This window comes from Ipomoea nil, unplaced genomic scaffold (assembly GCF_001879475.1).
Source record: "Ipomoea nil cultivar Tokyo-kokei standard unplaced genomic scaffold, Asagao_1.1 scaffold2705, whole genome shotgun sequence".
NCBI lineage: Eukaryota > Viridiplantae > Streptophyta > Magnoliopsida > Solanales > Convolvulaceae > Ipomoea > Ipomoea nil.
The window spans coordinates 673,252-691,167 of record NW_017619133.1 but is presented as its reverse complement, the minus strand read 5'-3'; the positions used below and the strand labels follow the sequence as shown (position 1 = coordinate 691,167).

General features: G+C 38.1%; 1 protein-coding gene and 1 long non-coding RNA gene across 4 annotated transcripts; one reads left to right on the top strand and one right to left on the bottom strand.

Annotated features, from left to right (window-relative positions):
- Positions 1-6,412: 6,412 nt before the first annotated feature.
- Positions 6,413-8,771, bottom strand: LOC109156373. Its single transcript, XR_002050009.1, has 3 exons — positions 8,053-8,771; positions 6,690-6,845; positions 6,413-6,551 (listed from the first exon to the last, which is right to left on the bottom strand). It is a non-coding gene; the product is annotated as an uncharacterized LOC109156373 (long non-coding RNA).
- Positions 7,231-17,455, top strand: LOC109156366 (L-ascorbate peroxidase, cytosolic-like). Of its 3 annotated transcripts, XM_019304202.1 has the most exons (10): positions 7,231-7,289; positions 9,702-9,830; positions 9,960-10,134; positions 10,215-10,280; positions 10,633-10,684; positions 10,821-10,906; positions 16,750-16,829; positions 16,948-17,050; positions 17,140-17,200; positions 17,272-17,455. In XM_019304202.1, the coding sequence occupies exons 1-10, from the start codon at positions 7,246-7,248 to the stop codon at positions 17,298-17,300; spliced, it is 825 nt and encodes a 274-aa protein (XP_019159747.1). In that variant the 5' UTR covers positions 7,231-7,245; the 3' UTR covers positions 17,301-17,455. The 3 variants fall into 3 exon arrangements, with proteins under 3 accessions (XP_019159747.1, XP_019159746.1, XP_019159748.1); XM_019304201.1 differs by lacking the exon at positions 17,272-17,455 and having other exon boundaries at positions 17,140-17,246; XM_019304203.1 differs by lacking the exons at positions 7,231-7,289; positions 17,272-17,455 and adding an exon at positions 8,849-8,892 and having other exon boundaries at positions 17,140-17,246.
- Positions 17,456-17,916: the final 461 nt, after the last annotated feature.

The window sequence follows — 17,916 nt, the reverse complement described above, 5'->3', positions numbered from 1 at the left end:
AGCTTGAACATCAGATATTTTTGTTTGGAAAGTGGTCATAAGAATATGTTAAGACTGTAAACGCGAAAAACTTGAATTGTATATATTCAAAATTCAAAGTATCGGTTACAATGAAGTATCAAGTATATATCAAACGGGAAGGGGTACAATCTTTGTATAGGAGAAGCCCTCTGATTCTCTACTAAAAGTATGCCTATTAGATGTGTGCCAAATTTGGAATATGTCAAATTGGAAGTGTGCCGAGTCCAGAGTATGTTGAACTTGAAGTACTTCCCTGTTGGAAGTATGCCAAGTTCAGAGTATGCTGAACTTGAAGTATGCCGAGTTCAAAGTATGTTGAACGGGAAGTATACCGAGTTCGGGAATATGCCGAACTGGAGTAGTTCCTTGCTGAAGGGCCTCCGGAGTTAGTAGCGTGTTCCTCAATGAAGGGCTAATATGCAACTTGATCTTCAAAGAAGGGCTTCCGGTGTTCAAGTGGCGTGTTACTCAGCGCGGTATACGCAGTACAACTGCGGGTGTGTTCCAGACGATATCCTGGAGAGATTTCGGCAGAGCTCCGATATGCAGAATTCCAGAGCTCCCAATTCTTGAAAATGAAACCACTATTTATAGTGGTGAGTGTACAGAAGAAATCTCTAACCAACTCTATCCCATAATTTAATTTAATTATTTTAATTAAATTAGGGAATGTATCGGGGCACATTGCATCTAGGTTCATCATTTCATTAAATCCTATATATAATAAAGCCATATGGTCTTGTGAAAATTAAATGGTGATCATCAACATTTAATTTTCACAAGACCATAATAATATTGTTAATTATAATAACAATAACAATAATAATAATAATTGCAATAATAATAATGATAATAATTTTCACTGACAGTTTCTAATATTATATATATATATATATATATATATATATATATATATATATATATATATATTTCAATTTCTACTGGTAAATTATTGTGTGAACGATGGTCCACATAATTGTAGGGATCATGAATATCAAATACATTTTTAATATATTAAAAATACATTATTTTTATATTGAAAGTACCTTACATACATATATAATGTACCCTTAGTAATTTAAAATATACTTTTTATTTCATGCAACCCCAAAGTTCATAAGTTTGAAATTAATATATGGCATAGCTAGGCGGCCTAATATTTAACATTGTTGATGTGCATATTGAGGACTACGGAGACAAAGATGCGTTATTCGTGGATTCATCGGATACTATCCAACAACACTCTCCAACTTAATTGACATGAAGTAGGCTTAGTAACATTAAGATTATATTCTCGAATTATTAGTTCTCATCTTTTATTGATTACACACTTAATTCGATAGTATTTGGAAGAAAAAATCAATGTTCGAACTAAGATTGTGATTTTGGTCTTTAAAGGTCAATTGTACGTTGCTACATCTAGAGTTAGACATCTCAAAGGTCTAAAAATTTGGATCCGTGGTGACTCTAAAATTGTAATTCAATTACTATTGTAGTTTACTAAGTTCTTAAAAATTTGTAATATTAAATACTATGTACTAAATTTTTAATATAGTTTAAGATTTGTAGTAATCACCCACCTTAAATATTATTTTAATTGTAAATATATTTATGTTCATAATTTTATCATAGGAATTCACACATAATAATTATTAAATAACAAAAATTTTATATATGAATAAACCTCATATAGGGTATATTTTTATAACATATTTTCCGTGCATCGCACGGACAAATACTAGTTTCAAATAATATCACATAATCCAATTTCCTCAAAATTATGTAATCCACATATCATTTTGATGGGCCAAGACCAAGTCAAACCGGCTAATTAGGCAACCCAATTCATCCAAGCAGCCTAGTCCGTCTCAATTAAATATTCCACCAACTTGGGCCGAATAATCCAATATTCAATTACATTTAATTAAGTAATCAGACCAATTAATTATTTATTGAGTCATTTAATTAACCCAATTAAATAAATATTAGTCCAATTAGCATAATTAAAGTAATTAATTTAATGATCAATTATCCACCACGGTCCAACAATATTATTTAAATTTTTCAATGCTTACAAAGATTACAGTGTATGATTCCTATTCAATTATGTGTTTGTTTCCCTTTATGAGGGAATGGTATTTTTAACTTTTTTTCATTAATGGTCCAATGAATTTTGATGGGGATGTTGCAAGTATGAATATAAACACATTTGTGGTGGTTTAATGATGAAAAATTAGGTGGTATTCTAGATTTCTAGTTACGATTTCGACTATTTATTGGATGTGTATATAGAAGTATTTTTCAGAAGTTGTATTATCATTATACAGCTCTAGCAAAGGAGGGCGAAATAATCTTCTGAAAATTAGGGAGGGTGGTCTGTATTTAATTGGTGGTCTAGGTGTGTGCATCGGTGGAAGAAGGTGTGTGCATCTGTGGTGGTTTAATGGTGCCCAAAATATGCACACGTCATGAAATCAAAAGTAAATAAAAAATCAAGATCACATATCATGCGCATGCCGAAATATTTGACTATCATGCACACGCCCAGATGAAGAAACGCACACACCCAAAAACTCAAACATGTTGCCCCCACATCCCATCAAAGTACTATCAGATTTTGCACACACCCACCTACATAAACGCAACTACCATCACAGTAATAAATTTTTTAAAAAATACACGACATGGTGTAAAGTTCCACTGCCCGAAATATGCACACGCCATGAAATCAAAAGTAAAGAAAAAATTAGAATCACATGCCATGCAAACGCCAATATGAAGAAACGCACACATTATCCTACACACTCAAACATGTACCAATTCACAACAACTCCAAGCACTCTAAGATTTTGCACACGCACACCTACATAAATGCAACTACCATCACACCACTAATTATTACGGAGTATTTTTTTTTTAACACGGCATGAATAAACATGCACACACCATAACAACATCATGCATAGACTTTCAATTACCATTTTTCTATGGCTTTACAAATGTTTCCCCCCACGTTACAAAAAAAAAAAAAAAAAAAAAAAAAAAAAAAAAAAAAAACCAAACAAGTTCATGCACAAGCCCAAACAAATACATGCATACACCAACAATCAAATTAGGCAAATGTTTTCCACCCAAAATAAATGCAATTCAGCGGTGGTCTAATTCTCTAATCAAAAAGATATATTGATTATTACCATTCATATTTAGTCTATTAGTATGCTAATTATTACATTATTACTCTAACCAAAAATAACCACACTAACACAATTACTCTTTTCTCCTTATGCTTAAAATCTATCCTTAATTATTTGATATAACTATTTCAATCTCATCCATCAATTTTAAATGAGTTAATGGTTGTAATGTGACCTCATGATCTCATTTTTAATAGGGACCTCATGGAAACCAAAGCCTATATATATATATATATATATATATATATATATATATATATATATATATATATATAATCTATACATAATCTTTAAATGTATATATTTCTATATATATTGCATATAAAATAGTTTTAATATTAAAGTAACATATCATCAAATGAGAATAAGGAAATGAAAGTTGTGGTGGTATAATGGTAAGAATCTTTATATTTCAAAGGAAAGGTTTAGGATTTAAAACTCAATATAACCAATTTAATTTTTTCATACATATATAGATTATTAAACCTTTTTCCTACTTAAATAATTTAAAATTTTCGGGTATCACAAGTAGCTTGTGTGTTCTTATCAACCCCAAGACTTCCCTCAAATGGTCCCAATGTTTCTCTAGTTCTGAGCTATAAACCAAGATATCATAAAAAAAGACCAATACAAATCTTCTCAACAGGGGTTTAAAGACATGATTCATCAGGGCTTGGAAGGTTGCTGGGGCATTGGTAAGGCCAAAAGGCATGACCCTAAACTCATAGAATCCTTGATGAGTCTTAAAGGCAGTTTTGTACTCTTCACCTTCCCTCATTCTCACCTGATGGTAGCCTGCCCTCAAGTCCAGCTTAGAGAAATATTTAGATCCAGCTAGTTTCAGAGAAAAGGTCCTTTACCACTGGAATGGGGTACTTATTCTTCACAGTGATGTTGTTTAAAGCCCTATAATAAATACAAAATCTCCAAGTGTTGTCTTCCTTTGGTACTAACAGAACAGGAGATGCAAAAGGTGACACACTTTCAGCAATAACTCCAGTTTCCAACATTTCCTCCACCATGTTTTCTATCACATTCTTTTGGTCAAAAGAATATCTGTAAGGCTTTATGTTTACTAGTTGTGCTCTTGGTATAAGAGGAATTGAGTGATCATAAGCTCTTCTTGGGGGTAAGTATTTTGGTTCCTCAAACAACTCCTTGAATTCTTCCAAGAGTGTAGATAATTCCTTAAATTCTGCCTGAATTGCCAGCTTGTAACACATGCTGATCTTGCCTTCATTTTTAATACTGTCTACCCCCTCACAATGTACAAGGAATCCTTGTACTCCACACTTTTGCCTGCTTTTAAGGTCCTTCTTAGTGGCTTCCTTTAAACTGTTGGTTTTTCTTATTAATCCCCTCAGCAACATTCTCATTCCTTCCTTATGAAATGAAATACCCAAAGGCCTGGTGTGAAGCTAGATGGGAGCAAACTGGTCTATCCAGTCCATTCCAAGCACCATATCACATCCTCCTAGCTTTAACAATCTGAAGTCCTTTTCAAAGACTTCCTTGTAGATCTGCCATCTCATACTCTTGCAGATAGTGTCACACCTCATCTGTTCTCCATTGGCTACAGTGACCATGAGTGCTTGAGTATTCTCTGGTTCCATTCTCAGCTGAGTAAGAAGTTTGGGATCCAAGAAGCTATGAGTGATCCCATTGTCAACAAGGATAACCACTGGCTGTTTGTCTATGGATCCAAGTAATTTAATGGTGTTCATCCCCTCCCTTCCCATCATGTCATAGAGAGACACTTCAGCCTGTTCCTTAGTTTCCAAGCTCCCTTGTTCCTGCTCTTCAACCATCAACTCATTCTGGTGCATCATGGAATTCTCCCTCCTCAATAACATGGAGATCGAGTAGACCCCCTACATCTGCGCCCAGGTTGCCAGGGCTCAAAACACCTGAAACACTTATTCTGCTCTCTTAGCTGGGACTTAAGCTTGGCTCCTTCAGGCCCCTTGGCAGTACTACTCAGGCTATGGGAGGCTGTGGAACCTTGTGAAGTGGTAGGTTTGGAACTGGAATTATATGGTTTGGGTGAGGGTAGGGTCATTATAGGTTTGGTGTTATAGTGGAAGGTAGGCTTAGGTTGTTCACTAGATTGCAATCCTTTTTCAAAAATTCCTTAGCAAACCACATTGCATCTGCTAATGTTTTAGGCTGAATAGTTTTCACAAAACACCTGAGATTAGGCTTAAGTCTGGCCATGTAAGCTTCTAGGAAGTATAGATCAATGAGAGTGGGATGTTTCTGGATAAGTTGGCTTCTAAATTCTTCAAACTTATCTGTGAAGTCTAGGACTCCTCCCACCTGCCTGAAATTGGTAAATTCCTCCATAACAGCCCCACTATCTTCCCCAAATCTCCTACACACAGCCTTTGCAAAGTGTGACCATAGGAAGGTTCCTTTTATTCCTATCAAATATGCTTCAAACCACATGCCTACTCTACAAGTCAAGTTGACATAGAGTACATGCATCACTTCAATTTTAGGAATATGTGACATGAGAAGGAATATCACATCGATTAATCCACAATCGCGGCTGATCATAATCGAAAGGAGGAAAATCATACTGATACCTCATCATAGGGAGTCTGTTGTGCGTCTACGAGGTGCAACAAGCTGGACAGGAGCAAATTGATTGGATCCTTCCAGTTCTACCTCGCTTTCTGACTCATCATCACCGGCTAGATGTATAGGAATTGCCGGAGCTTTCCCCGCCCTTCACGTATGTGGAATCTGGCCTTGCTGTGAACAGGCCAGGGGTTCCTGTCTTGCACCATTAACAGAAGATCCACCAGGAATGCAGTTCATGAGTGGTGGTGGTGGACGATTATATTTAGCCGGATCGTCTCAACAATCTCGTTCTTCAAATCACTCGTCTTGCTATCCATCTGAGCAACTAGTTTTTTAACCAGTTCCTGCGTAGTCTTCTTTTGAGCATCTACTTAGAGGCTCAAATCAACTACCACTAGATCCAACTGATTCAATCGTGTTTCTATGTGAGGGCTCTGATACCAGATATGATGTTTCTAAGGTATTAGAAGGTTTAGAGAAGAGAGAAGAAGAGAAGATTGAGAGAGATAGAGGAGAGAATTTTGAAATTGCATTAGGAATGTTCAATGATCTGTACAAGCCATTAACTGTCTTTTATTAAAATTTAGTCAACTAACAAAATTCAACAGCTTAAACAATGTTGTTGGCTACTTCACTAACCGTAGCTTAACCACTTCATCAGAAGACACCGTTTGGTTTAGGCTCAACGATCAACTAACTATGCTCATGTGACGTCGTCTGATCTTTTTCTTCTTCCTTCTGCCTGGTCAGCCTCTGGAATCATTACAGAAAGTTAATTAGTAATATAAATTATCACATATACACGAAATCTCAGCTTCTGAGTCTAGGAATAAAAAGAATTTGGGTGACTAAAATTTCCTAAAACTTTGGTATTATCAAAATCTAAATTACACTTTTTCCTAATAGTTGCTACTGGGTGTCACGCCCCTGTCTCTCGGCCTGGAGACCGCTGGCAGCGTCATGATTGTTTTTATCCCGAGAAACAGCACCATTCCCACCAAGAAAGAACAAGGTTTCTTCACGTATTCTGACAACTGGCTCGATGTTCTGATACAGGTTTACAATGGAGCGAGTTAGACAAAAACCCAGATAGCAATGCGAGATTCTATTACTGCCATCGAATTAGACAGACATTTGACGATTAATCAAACGGAAGACCAAATTAGATAGGATTTTCTTAGTTGAGGACTTAATTAGACAAAAAAAAATATATATATATGAAGGCCAAATCAATATTTTAGATCTCTCTTTCAAAAAGGAATCCGCCGTAGCTGAATGCGTTTACACTTGCACAGTAGCATTCTCAGCCTTCTCAGGTCTCAATTCTAATTTTCCATAGGTTGACCTCCTTCCATCCATACCCGCTTTGCGATCATTCGGGTCCAATGGCTGAGATCAAAACACTAGAAGTTTCTCGCCCCTCACGCTTTTATTTATTTATCCGCCCATGTTTAGCTACTTTTCTCTCTGTGCACTATCTGCTTACCAAAGGTTTGACTCTTCATCACTTCATTGCAGCTTTGATTCTTTTTCTTTGGTTTTATTCGTTTCATTATCGTATTTTTTGGCGGTTTTCTGCTAAAATAAATAAAAAATCAAACCTGTATTGTGTTACTCTTTCAATAATTTGCTACTGATCCTGAGCTCATTAAAGTTTTTTAGATGGTTTTTGAAGACCAAAAAACATGAATATAATTTTTCACAAATGGAAGTAGTAATTTTTCAATGATTTTTATTACTGTAAATTTAGTTTTTTCGTGAAATTCAATAATATTTATTAAAAAATTAAAAAGTCATACAAGTGCCCACTGTGCGCCAAGTCATGCAAGGTTTGTTTATTATTTTTTTCTTTTTTCATGTCAGATTTTTTTTTTTTTTTCCTTCTATTTTTTCTCTTTTCAATTTGGTATTGTAAAAATTATAAATGCTCTAAACAGGTCTGGCCCTAAACAAGACTGCAAGAGTAGGCTAGAGGTCTAGACCCTTGCGAGCCTATACTTGAAAGGGCCACCCACCACCTTTTATTATTATTATTATTATTATTATTATTAATTTATTACCAAAATGGTCCCTCAACTATTGTAAAATTATCAATTTGGTCCTCAATTATTTTTCTTACCCAATTAAGTCATTGACTTTGAAAATGTTAACCATTTTGGTTCTCTGTTAAAATTCTATCCATAAGCTGTTAAATTTAAGGACAAAATTGTAATTTTATATATCTTATTTATTAAATCAACTCTAGAGCTTTCACCTGATCAAAAATGTCGGGATTTGACCGGATCTTTAATCCTTACAATAAGCTGGCTTCGCAGCCGGCGGGATGGACGAAAGGGACTGCCGACGAAAGCATTCACACGGCAAGCGGTTGAAACAGATATAGTCCACCATTCTTGTGGTCCACCATCTCTGCTGCTGCGGTTGAAACAGAGGTGGTAGAAAGCAGAGGGTCATTTGTGATCAAGGATATTGATGTTCATTTCATATTCAATCATCAAACCATTGATGATATCAGAGTCATAAGTGAATTAGATTTGCCTTAGGAAGCCAAAGATCATGACTTTCCATCACTTTCTGACAAAAGAAATGCTCACTTTCCTCTTTTGCTGATCAACGAAAAGGTTTTCAGCGTCAGAAAAAGGAAGAAGAAGAAGATTCAAAGTTACCATGTAAATGAGAACACACATCTTTCGGAAAAAGAAGCTTCTACCTCTACTAGAGGAAAAAGTGACAGTGAGAACATCTGGGCTCAATACTTCAACAGGATCTTTCTCACTTATTCAAGTGAAAAAAATGAGAGATTTTACGGTATTGGGAGCAATTTTCTCAGCTGGACTTCAAAGGAAAAAGAGTACCCATTTTTGCCGCTTGCCATCTCCGCCGTCCACAGACAAGATGGAATCGTTGAGCCGATCTATTGCCGTCTCCGCCGTTCAGCAAGTGAAAGCTTCACCAAGAATGGTGGACCACATCTATTTCAACCGCTTGCCGTCTGAATACTTTCGTCGGCGGTCCCTTTCATCCATCCCGCCGGCTGCGAAGCCAGCTTATTGTAAGGATTAAAGATGCGATCAAATCCCGGCGTTTTTATCAGGTGAAAACTCTAGGGTTGGTTTAATAAATAGATATATGAAATTACAATTTTGTCCTTAAATTTAACAGCTTATGGATGGATTTTTAACGGAGGACCAAAATGGTTAACATTTTCAAAGTCGACGACTTAATTAGGTAAGAAAAATTGTTGAGGATCAAATTGGTAATTTAACAATAGTCGAGGGACCATTTTGGTAATAAACTCTTATTATTATTATTATTATTATTATTAGTATTATTATTATTATTATTAGTATAAGTATTTAATATAAATTTATGTTACTAAAATATGAGTTAGCTTAGTTGGTGGGTTTTATGTGTTTATTATTTGCGTGTTAAACAAATTAAAAATTATTAATTCATTCCGATTCTAGTTTTCAACTGAACAAATATAGTTGCTCTTGGTTGTTTCGCACATTTCATAATTGTTTGGGCGTTCGATCATTGTTGTATATACCTGTATGAACTTATTTAAATGGGTGGATTGTGTGTAAGTGCTTGTATAAAAATCTAGTGTGAACTCTTATGATTTCATTAGCTGTAGTCTGTAGGCAATACTGTTGAATATTCAATTTGTATTTAACCTTTATGGATTTATGATTTTTTTTTTTTTTTTGTTAGTTTGATTGGAATTTAATAAAGATATTGTTTCTGTTATTTTGTGTTAACCTCAGATGTTGGGATCTTGATCTAATCATTGTTTAGTTTTGAGTTGTATGTATAGTGGATGGTATTTTTAGGTGTAAATGCAGTTACGGATTTGTTTAAATGTAATGCTGGATTGGAAGTTAATCTGTGTGTGTAATGCAGAATAGCTGCAATGGGCAAGTTCTATCCCACTGTTAGCGAGGAGTACACGAAGGCTATTGATAAATTGAAGAGAAAGCTTAGAGGACTCATTGCTGAGAAGAACTGTGCTCCTCTCATGCTTCGTCTTGCGTAAATATCTGTTCACCTTCTCTAAGTCTCCCTTATCATTTGTGCGAATTCTGTATTGTTTTTGTACATTATTGCAGTGTGTTGATATTGTTGAATTAAATAGTTTGGGTTGATTTTCGTTCATTGCAGATGGCACTCTGCTGGAACTTATGATGTCTCGACCAAGACTGGAGGTCCATTCGGAACCATGAGGCTCAAGGCTGAGCAAGCTCATGGTGCCAATAATGGTCTTGATATTGCAGTGAGGTTGTTGGAGCCATTCAAGGAGCAATTCCCTATTGTCTCTTATGCAGATCTTTATCAGGTACTGCATTGATTTTATTTTCAGTGCTTTTCTATTTCTAAGAGGAGTTATGCTAATGTGAGCCATTACCATGCTTTTAGCTTGCCGGTGTTGTTGCTGTTGAAGTCAGTGGAGGACCTGATGTTCCTTTCCATCCTGGGAGAGAGGTTAGTGGGTGTTTTTTCTCTGTAAATTCAGTTATACTTACCAATGACTACTAGGTAAATAGATTAAGCATATATATATGACATCTTTTTGGTATATCTTGAATGTACAAGTCTAGTTTCCTGCTGGTGCTTGTTCGTTATTTTATTTGCTGTGTAGGTAGACTTGATATCTTTCTTATAAATTAGCTCTTTTATTTAAAGAAGTTGAAATGAACATTTTGTTTGATGTTCAATTCCATTTTTCAGTGTTGTGCAAGTTATTATTGATCATTACTAGAAGTGCATTTTGATGAATTAACATGTGGCCCTTGTTAGTTTCTGATCTTTATAAATTTGTGTTTGTTCATTTCAGGATAAGACAGAGCCCCCAGTTGAAGGTCGTTTTTGTGATGCTACCATGCAAGGTTAGTCTTTTTATGTTCATATCTCTAATTTGTCATAATATAGCCAGGGAATTAGCAAATACACTCTCAAGTTGAGATTTGTTTGCTAATTAATGATATGCCCCTAAGGGATTTGTTTATTGCATGTGTTAATCAGGAAATGATCACCTAAGAGATGTGTTTGTCAAACAAATGGGACTCTCTAAAGAGGATATTGTTGCTCTCTCTGGTGGTCATACCCTGGTAGGGACTTACAACATTATGGCTTTAATTCGTTTTCCATTTGCCCCTGTCATGAACCTAAGCCTAGGGTATGAGAAATTGCATGGGAAAATTGGAATCAAAGAGAAGGGGAAGAACAAGCCTGGGAGGAGAGGAAGGATTTAAAATGGGGAAGTCGAGGGACCAGGACAACATCGTTTGAAGGTTATAACGGAAATAAGGCCACTTAATTGAACGACGCCGTTTTGGGAAGGGTCGTTGGAGCCGTTAGAAATAAACGTTCAAACGACGTCGTGGGGAGCTGACCGTTGAGAGCCGTTGCTAGAAGTGTCATACGACGCCGTTTCGACCTCCTTAGCTGGAATGAAGATAAGACGCGAAGAAGGAGGAAGTTTGTTAGCTGTTTTGGATTTTTCTTTAGCTTAGCATTTATATTTTGATGTCTGAGCAGTAGATTTTTATGCTTATGTTTTGATTGAACTCTCAATTTCTTAAACCCTAATTTCCTCTTTTTCTCAATCCCCTATTTCTTCTTCTTCTTTACCCCAAATTTCTGTGTTGAAATCTACCGGTTGCTACATTTGGTATCAAAGCCCACCATGGGGTCGTCTTCCATAGTTTCAGTCGAAGAGAGGCTGGCCAGGCTAGAAGTGGTAGCTGCTGGGCAACAAACACTGGAAACTTCATTCCAGGAGTTGAAGGCCATATGGTGAGTTGGAAGGATGATATAATGGAGCTGCTCAGGATGAATAGGCCTCCCCCTCCATCCATGGATAACCCCTCAGTGCATGGACAAGCTCAGTCACCCCATCTTAGCCCTGGAGAGGGGAGTGTGGATCCAGGAAGGAGACGGGGCAAGGACCCTGTTATGGATGATCAAGCTGACCCCTTGGACTTGTCTGGGGAGGAGGAAGGGTCTGATGTGGGTCACCTGGAGCAGCAAAGGGATCCCAGACACTTGGGGAGACCAGGGGCTCACAGAAGAGTAAATTTTGAAGCTAGGCCAGGCTTCCACAACACTGGGGGTGAACAACTAATGAGGTACAAGCATGAATTTCCCCCTTTTGACTATGAAAATCCCAGACTATGGGTGGTTAGATGTGAGAGGTTTTTTATGCTGGCTAGAGTCCCTAGGGATGAGATTATGCATCTGCTTTGTGTCAATCTGTCTGGTAAGGTAGCCCTCTGGTATGAGGCCTACCTCAATGGGCTCAGGGAAGGATTTCAGTGGAATGTTTTTGCCCGAGCCCTATGCAAAAGATTTTGTAATTGTAGTGTGGATGTGATGGAGGAGTTCTCTGGTTTTAGGCAATGGGGGAATGTGGTAGATTTCTCTGACAAGTTTGAGGAATACAAGGGACTCTTGCTGCAACAATACCCAACCTTGACTGAGCATTATTTCTTGGATAGCTTTGTGGCTAGACTGAAGCAGCAGCTTAGATGCTTTGTAAGAACCTCCAGGCCTGCCAACCTAGAAGAAGCTATATGGTTGGCTAGGCAGTTTGAGAAGGGGCTAAAAGGGAGTGAACCACACAAAACTAGTGCAACCTACAGCCAGAAAACAACCACCTATAACACCCCTAACCAGTCAACCCAAAGAACCCAACCTAACCCCATAACATATAGCCAACCAAATAAACCCCAACCCAGCCAACATTCCACAAAAACCACAGCCTCCAATAACCCACAAGCCAATACCAGAAACAATGAGGTGAGTAGATTTAGAGATCAGTTGAGGGAGCAAAGCAGGTGTTTCAGGTGTTTTGAATCATGGAGCCCTGGGCACAAGTGCAAGAGTCCCACTTTTAACATCATTGAGGGTGCTGAACTCCAAGAGTCTTAAGAGGAAGGCAGCCTTGAGCATGATTTGAATACTAAACCAGAAGTAAGTGTAGAAGAGGAGGAGGTGGAAGTAACCCTGAATGCAGTAATAGGGGGTGAAGGGCTCAATACAATTAAATTGTTGGGCACCATTGGGAAACAGAAAGTGGTTATTTTGGTTGACAGTGGTAGTACACATAGCTTTGTGGACCCTAGGATCCTTGATCAAGTGGGAATCACTACAGAAAAGGCTGAGTTGCTTATGGTGACAGTGGCAAATGGAGCTAAAATGGCTTGTGAATCAGTGTGTAAGGGGTTGAGGTGGCAGGTACAGGAAGAGTGCTTTGAGAAGGACTTAAAAGTCCTTAGGCTAGGAGGATGTGACATAGTCTTGGGAATGGACTGGATTGATACCTTTGCTCCAATCCAGCTTCACACCAGGCCACCTGGGATAGCCTTTCATAAGGAAGGCAAGAGAGTGTCACTTAAGGGAATGACTAAGGGTATCCACTTGCAGCAGGCATCTAAGAAAGAAGTAAGGAAGTGGAGAAAGGAGGGAGTGCAAGGGTATTTCCTGCAAGGGCAAAGTTGTGGCCTTAACACCTCACAAATGATTGAAACTCCACACCCTGAACTCACTTCCATATTGAAGGAGTTCCAGGAATTGTTCATGGAACCAAAAAACCTTCCCCCTTCCAGAATGTTTGATCATGAGATACCCCTAATCCCTGGATCCAGACCTGTCAATTCTAAACCTTATAGGTACTCTTATTTGCAGAAGAATGCCATTGAGAGAATGGTTGAAGAAATGCTTACTGCAGGAATTATCTCTCAAAGCAATTCTCCTTTTGCCTCACCTGTCCTTTTGGTACCAAAGAAAGATAATACATGGAGGTTCTGTGTGGATTATAGGGCCTTGAACAGCATCACCATAAAAAACAAGTTTCCCATACCTCTGATTGAAGATCTATTCTCAGAATTAGCAATTGCCAGGGTTTTCACTAAGCTGGACCTTAGAGCTGGTTATCATCAAGTAAGAATGAAGCAAGGGGAAGAGTATAAAACTGCTTTTAGGACCCACCAAGTGCTGTATGAATTCAGAGTGATGCCCTTTGGGTTGACTAATGCCCCTGCCACTTTTCAAGCTTTGATGAATCACATATTCAAGCCTCTGATCAGAAAAACTGTGTTGGTATTCTTTGATGATATACTTGTCTATAGTCCCTCATTGGAAAGCCACTGGAGCCATTTAAGGAGGGTATTAGAGATAATGAAGGAGAGTCAGCTGCTGGCCAAGTTGAGTAAATGCTCTTTTGCCAAAAGTGAAGTAGAATACTTGGGACACATCATCTCTGAGAATGGGCTGCAAACTGATCCTGAAAAGATAGCTGCTATGAGATCTTGGCCCAAGCCTTCTAACATTAAAGAACTGAGGGGATTCCTAGGCCTCACTGGGTATTATAGGAGGTTCATCAAGTCATATGGAACTATTAGCAGGGCTTTGACAGATATGCTAAAGAAGAATGCATTTAAATGGAGTGTTGAGTCAGAAACAGCTTTTGAATTGTTAAAGCAGGCCTTATGCACATCTCCAGTACTGGCACTTCCTGATTTTAACAAGAGCTTTGTAGTAGAGGCTGATGCTTGCTATAAAGGAATGTGGGCAGTCTTGATGCAAGAAGGGAGGCCCATAGCCTATTTCAGCAAGGGGTTTGGGCCAAAACATCTTGGATTGTCCATCTATGAGAAGGAGTACCTGTCCATAATCAATGCCATAGATAAATGGAGGCCCTATTTATGTGGGAAGCATTTCATCATCAGGACTGACCATCAAAGCCTAAAGTTTTTATTGGAGCAGAAAATAACCACAGCCATGCAACAAAAAGGGCTCACCAAGCTGTTGGGACTAAGTTATGACATACAGTATAAGAAGGGAAGTGAGAATTGTGTAGCTGATGCCTTGTCTAGAAGAGAAGGAGAGGGAGTAGCTGAGTTGATGGCTATTTTAGTGGCAAGACCAGTATGGATGGAGGAAGTTATTCAAAGCTATGAAGGAGATGAGATGGCTGCTAAGGTATTGACTGAGCAGATGATATCACCAGATCCTCAATCACTTTTTACTATTAATGAGGGAATAATAAGGCATAAAGAAAGGATCTATATTGGCAGTAGTGGGGGCTTGAGGGAGAAGTTGATGGATCAGATGCATAATTCCCCTATTGGGGGTCATTCAGGCCAATTGGTCACCTATCACAGGCTTAAACAACTGTTCTAATGGAAGGGCATGAAAGGGGAGGTCATTCAAGCAGTAAGGAGTTGTGGGGTATATGTCAGAGATGTAAGGAAGAAAGTGTAGCCTACCCAGGGTTATTGCAACCCTTACAAATTCCTGATCAGGCTTGGCAAGGGATATCCATGGACTTCATTGAGGGATTGCCCAAGTCAAAAGGGAAGGATGTGATCATGGTAGTAGTGGATAGATTCACAAAATACAGCCACTTCCTGGCCTTATCCCATCCCTACACAGCTGAAATGGTAGCTGATCTATTCATGGAAAATATATACAAATTACATGGACTCCCTAGAGATATTGTCAGTGATAGGGACAAAGTCTTTGTTAGTAAATTCTGGAAGGAGCTGTTCAAGAAATTAGAAGTCAAGCTGAGTATGTCTTCTGCATACCATCCCCAATCAGATGGACAAACAGAAAGGGTGAACAAGTGTGTTGAAACCTACCTAAGATGCATGGTTTTCCATAGACCCAAGGCCTGGCTAAGGTGGTTGCATTTGGCAGAATATTGGTATAATACAAACTTTCACACCTCACTGCAATGTTCTCCATTCAAGGCACTCTATGGCTATGAACCCCCCTCTTTCACATTTAATGTGATTACAACTGATGATGAAGGGCAGGACTGGTTTAGGGAAAGGGCAGCCATGGTAGCTATACTAAAAGAAAATCTCCTCAAGGCACAGGCAAGAATGAAGGAGCAGGCTGATAAGCATAGGAGTGAGAGAAGCTTTGAGGTGGGGGATTGGGTATACCTTAAAATCCAGCCTTACAAGCAAGTTTCTATGGCTGTTAGGAGTAACATCAAGCTGACAGCTAGGTTTTATGGCCCTTATGAAGTGATTGAAAAGGTGGGAGAAGTGGCTTATAAACTCAGACTTCCAGGAGACACATCCATCCATCCAGTGTTCCATGTGTCTTTACTTAAGAAGAAAGTGGGAACAGGGGCTGAACCTCAAATGGAACTACCTTCTACTGACAATGAAGGGATGATCATGACATATCCTATAGCTGCTTTGGGGAAGAGAATGGTGAAAAGAAACAATGCTGCTGAGGTTGAAATTTTGGTACAATGGGCAAATCTGCCTAAGGAAGCAGCTACTTGGGAAGGCTATCACCACATTACTAGTCAATTCCCTCAGTTTGATCCTTGGGGTCAAGGATCGTGTGAAGGGAAAGGCAATGTCATGAACCTAAGCCTAGGGTATGAGAAATTGCATGGGAAAATTGGAATCAAAGAGAAGGGGAAGAACAAGCGTGGGAGAAGAGGAAGGATTTAAAATGGGGAAGTCGAGGGACCAGGACGACATCGTTTGAAGGTTATAACGGAAATAAGGCCACTTAATTGAACGACGCCGTTTTGGGAAGGGTCGTTGGAGCCGTTAGAAATAAACATTCAAACAACGTCGTGGGGAGCTGACCGTTGAGAGCCGTTGCTAGAAGTGTCATACGACGCCGTTTCGACCTCCTTAGCTGGAATGAAGATAAGACGCGAAGAAGGAGGAAGTTTGTTAGCTGTTTTGGATTTTTCTTTAGCTTAGCATTTATATTTTTGATGTCTGAGCAGTAGATTTTTATGCTTATGTTTTGATTGAACTCTCAATTTCTTAAACCCTAATTTCATCTTTTTCTCAATCCCCTATTTCTTCTTCTTCTTCTTTACCCCAAATTTCTGTGTTGAAATCTACCGGTTGCTACAGCCCCTTCCCCTCTTTGTTATGTGATATGACATTTGGTTCCAAATTGGTTTCAGGGAAGGTGCCACAAGGAGCCCTCTGGATTTGAAGGCCCCTGGACTACCAACCCACTCATCTTCGATAACTCTTACTTTAAGTAAGAAGACTCGGCTCTATCTAAAATATATGCACATGTTTTTTTTTTTTTTTTTTTTTTTTTTGTGTGTGGCTATCATCATATAATTTATTTGTTTGTTTGTTTATGTTGCAATCAGAGAGCTTCTGAGTAGTGAGACAGAAGGGCTTCTACTATTGCCCACTGGCAGGGAACTTCTTAATGATCCCGCTTTCCGCCCACTAGTTGAAAAATATGCTGCAGTATGTATTGTGTGATATGCACTGAAAACTGACTTCTATTGTATAACTTGCAGCTTTTACTAATATTATCATTTCTCTTGCTGTTTCAGGATGAAGATGCCTTCTTTGCTGACTACACAGAGGCTCATTTGAAGCTCTCTGAACTCGAGTGTAAGGATCTCTGTTTTTGCTTTGCTTTTCTTTGAGATGGTTTGTTTCTTAAACGGGTTTTGGTTATGCAGATATGGTGAAGAAGCTTAAGCTGCTGTAGAACAAGGTAGATGGAAGCGGCTTAAATCCTAAAGATGCCTGGCTTGGCATCACTACTTTAGTTTCTTCTACCTTTGTTGTGCTCTGAAGCTGTATCCGAAAATCATTTTCCAGCAAAATAAACTCTGAATTTTCTATTCTGCTTTTTTCGCTCAAGTTGTTGGTACCTTTCTCGTGTTTGCATGTTAGATTTTCTGAGTTTTCACCGGTGAAATGGTGTGAACACCTATCAGTAATGTAGGACGTGTGAAATTTTAAAATCATACACACAGAATCTGATGGTAAGCCGGGAATTAGGGGAACGGAGAAAGGAATTATAATTTCCTAGGAAATGACTATATGTTTGGTAGTAAAGTAAAATTGGAATGATTATCAATATTGACGTTTGGTGGTGTATGACTTTATAATGAGAATAAATGTTTTAAAAATACAAAAATAAAAAATTAAGACAATTAATCCTAATAAAATGACATCCAAAACATCAATATAAACAAAACAAAAACAAAAATTCAAAAGTACTCATCCAAACTTAAAAATTAGATTAGCAATAAAATGGAATGTAATTAGGGAATTAGATTTTTAATTGAAGGGGTAATCAAATATCATAGTTGTGTTTT

Excerpts from the sequence above, each read along its gene's own strand:
- LOC109156366 (XM_019304201.1), top strand. The coding sequence starts at position 7,246 with ATGTTTAGCTACTTTTCTCTCTGTGCACTATCTGCTTACCAAAG. Across the intron at positions 10,685-10,820 it reads TTGTGATGCTACCATGCAAG|GAAATGATCACCTAAGAGAT; the intron begins GTTAGTCTTTTT and ends TGTGTTAATCAG. Across the intron at positions 17,051-17,139 it reads TAGTTGAAAAATATGCTGCA|GATGAAGATGCCTTCTTTGC; the intron begins GTATGTATTGTG and ends TTGCTGTTTCAG.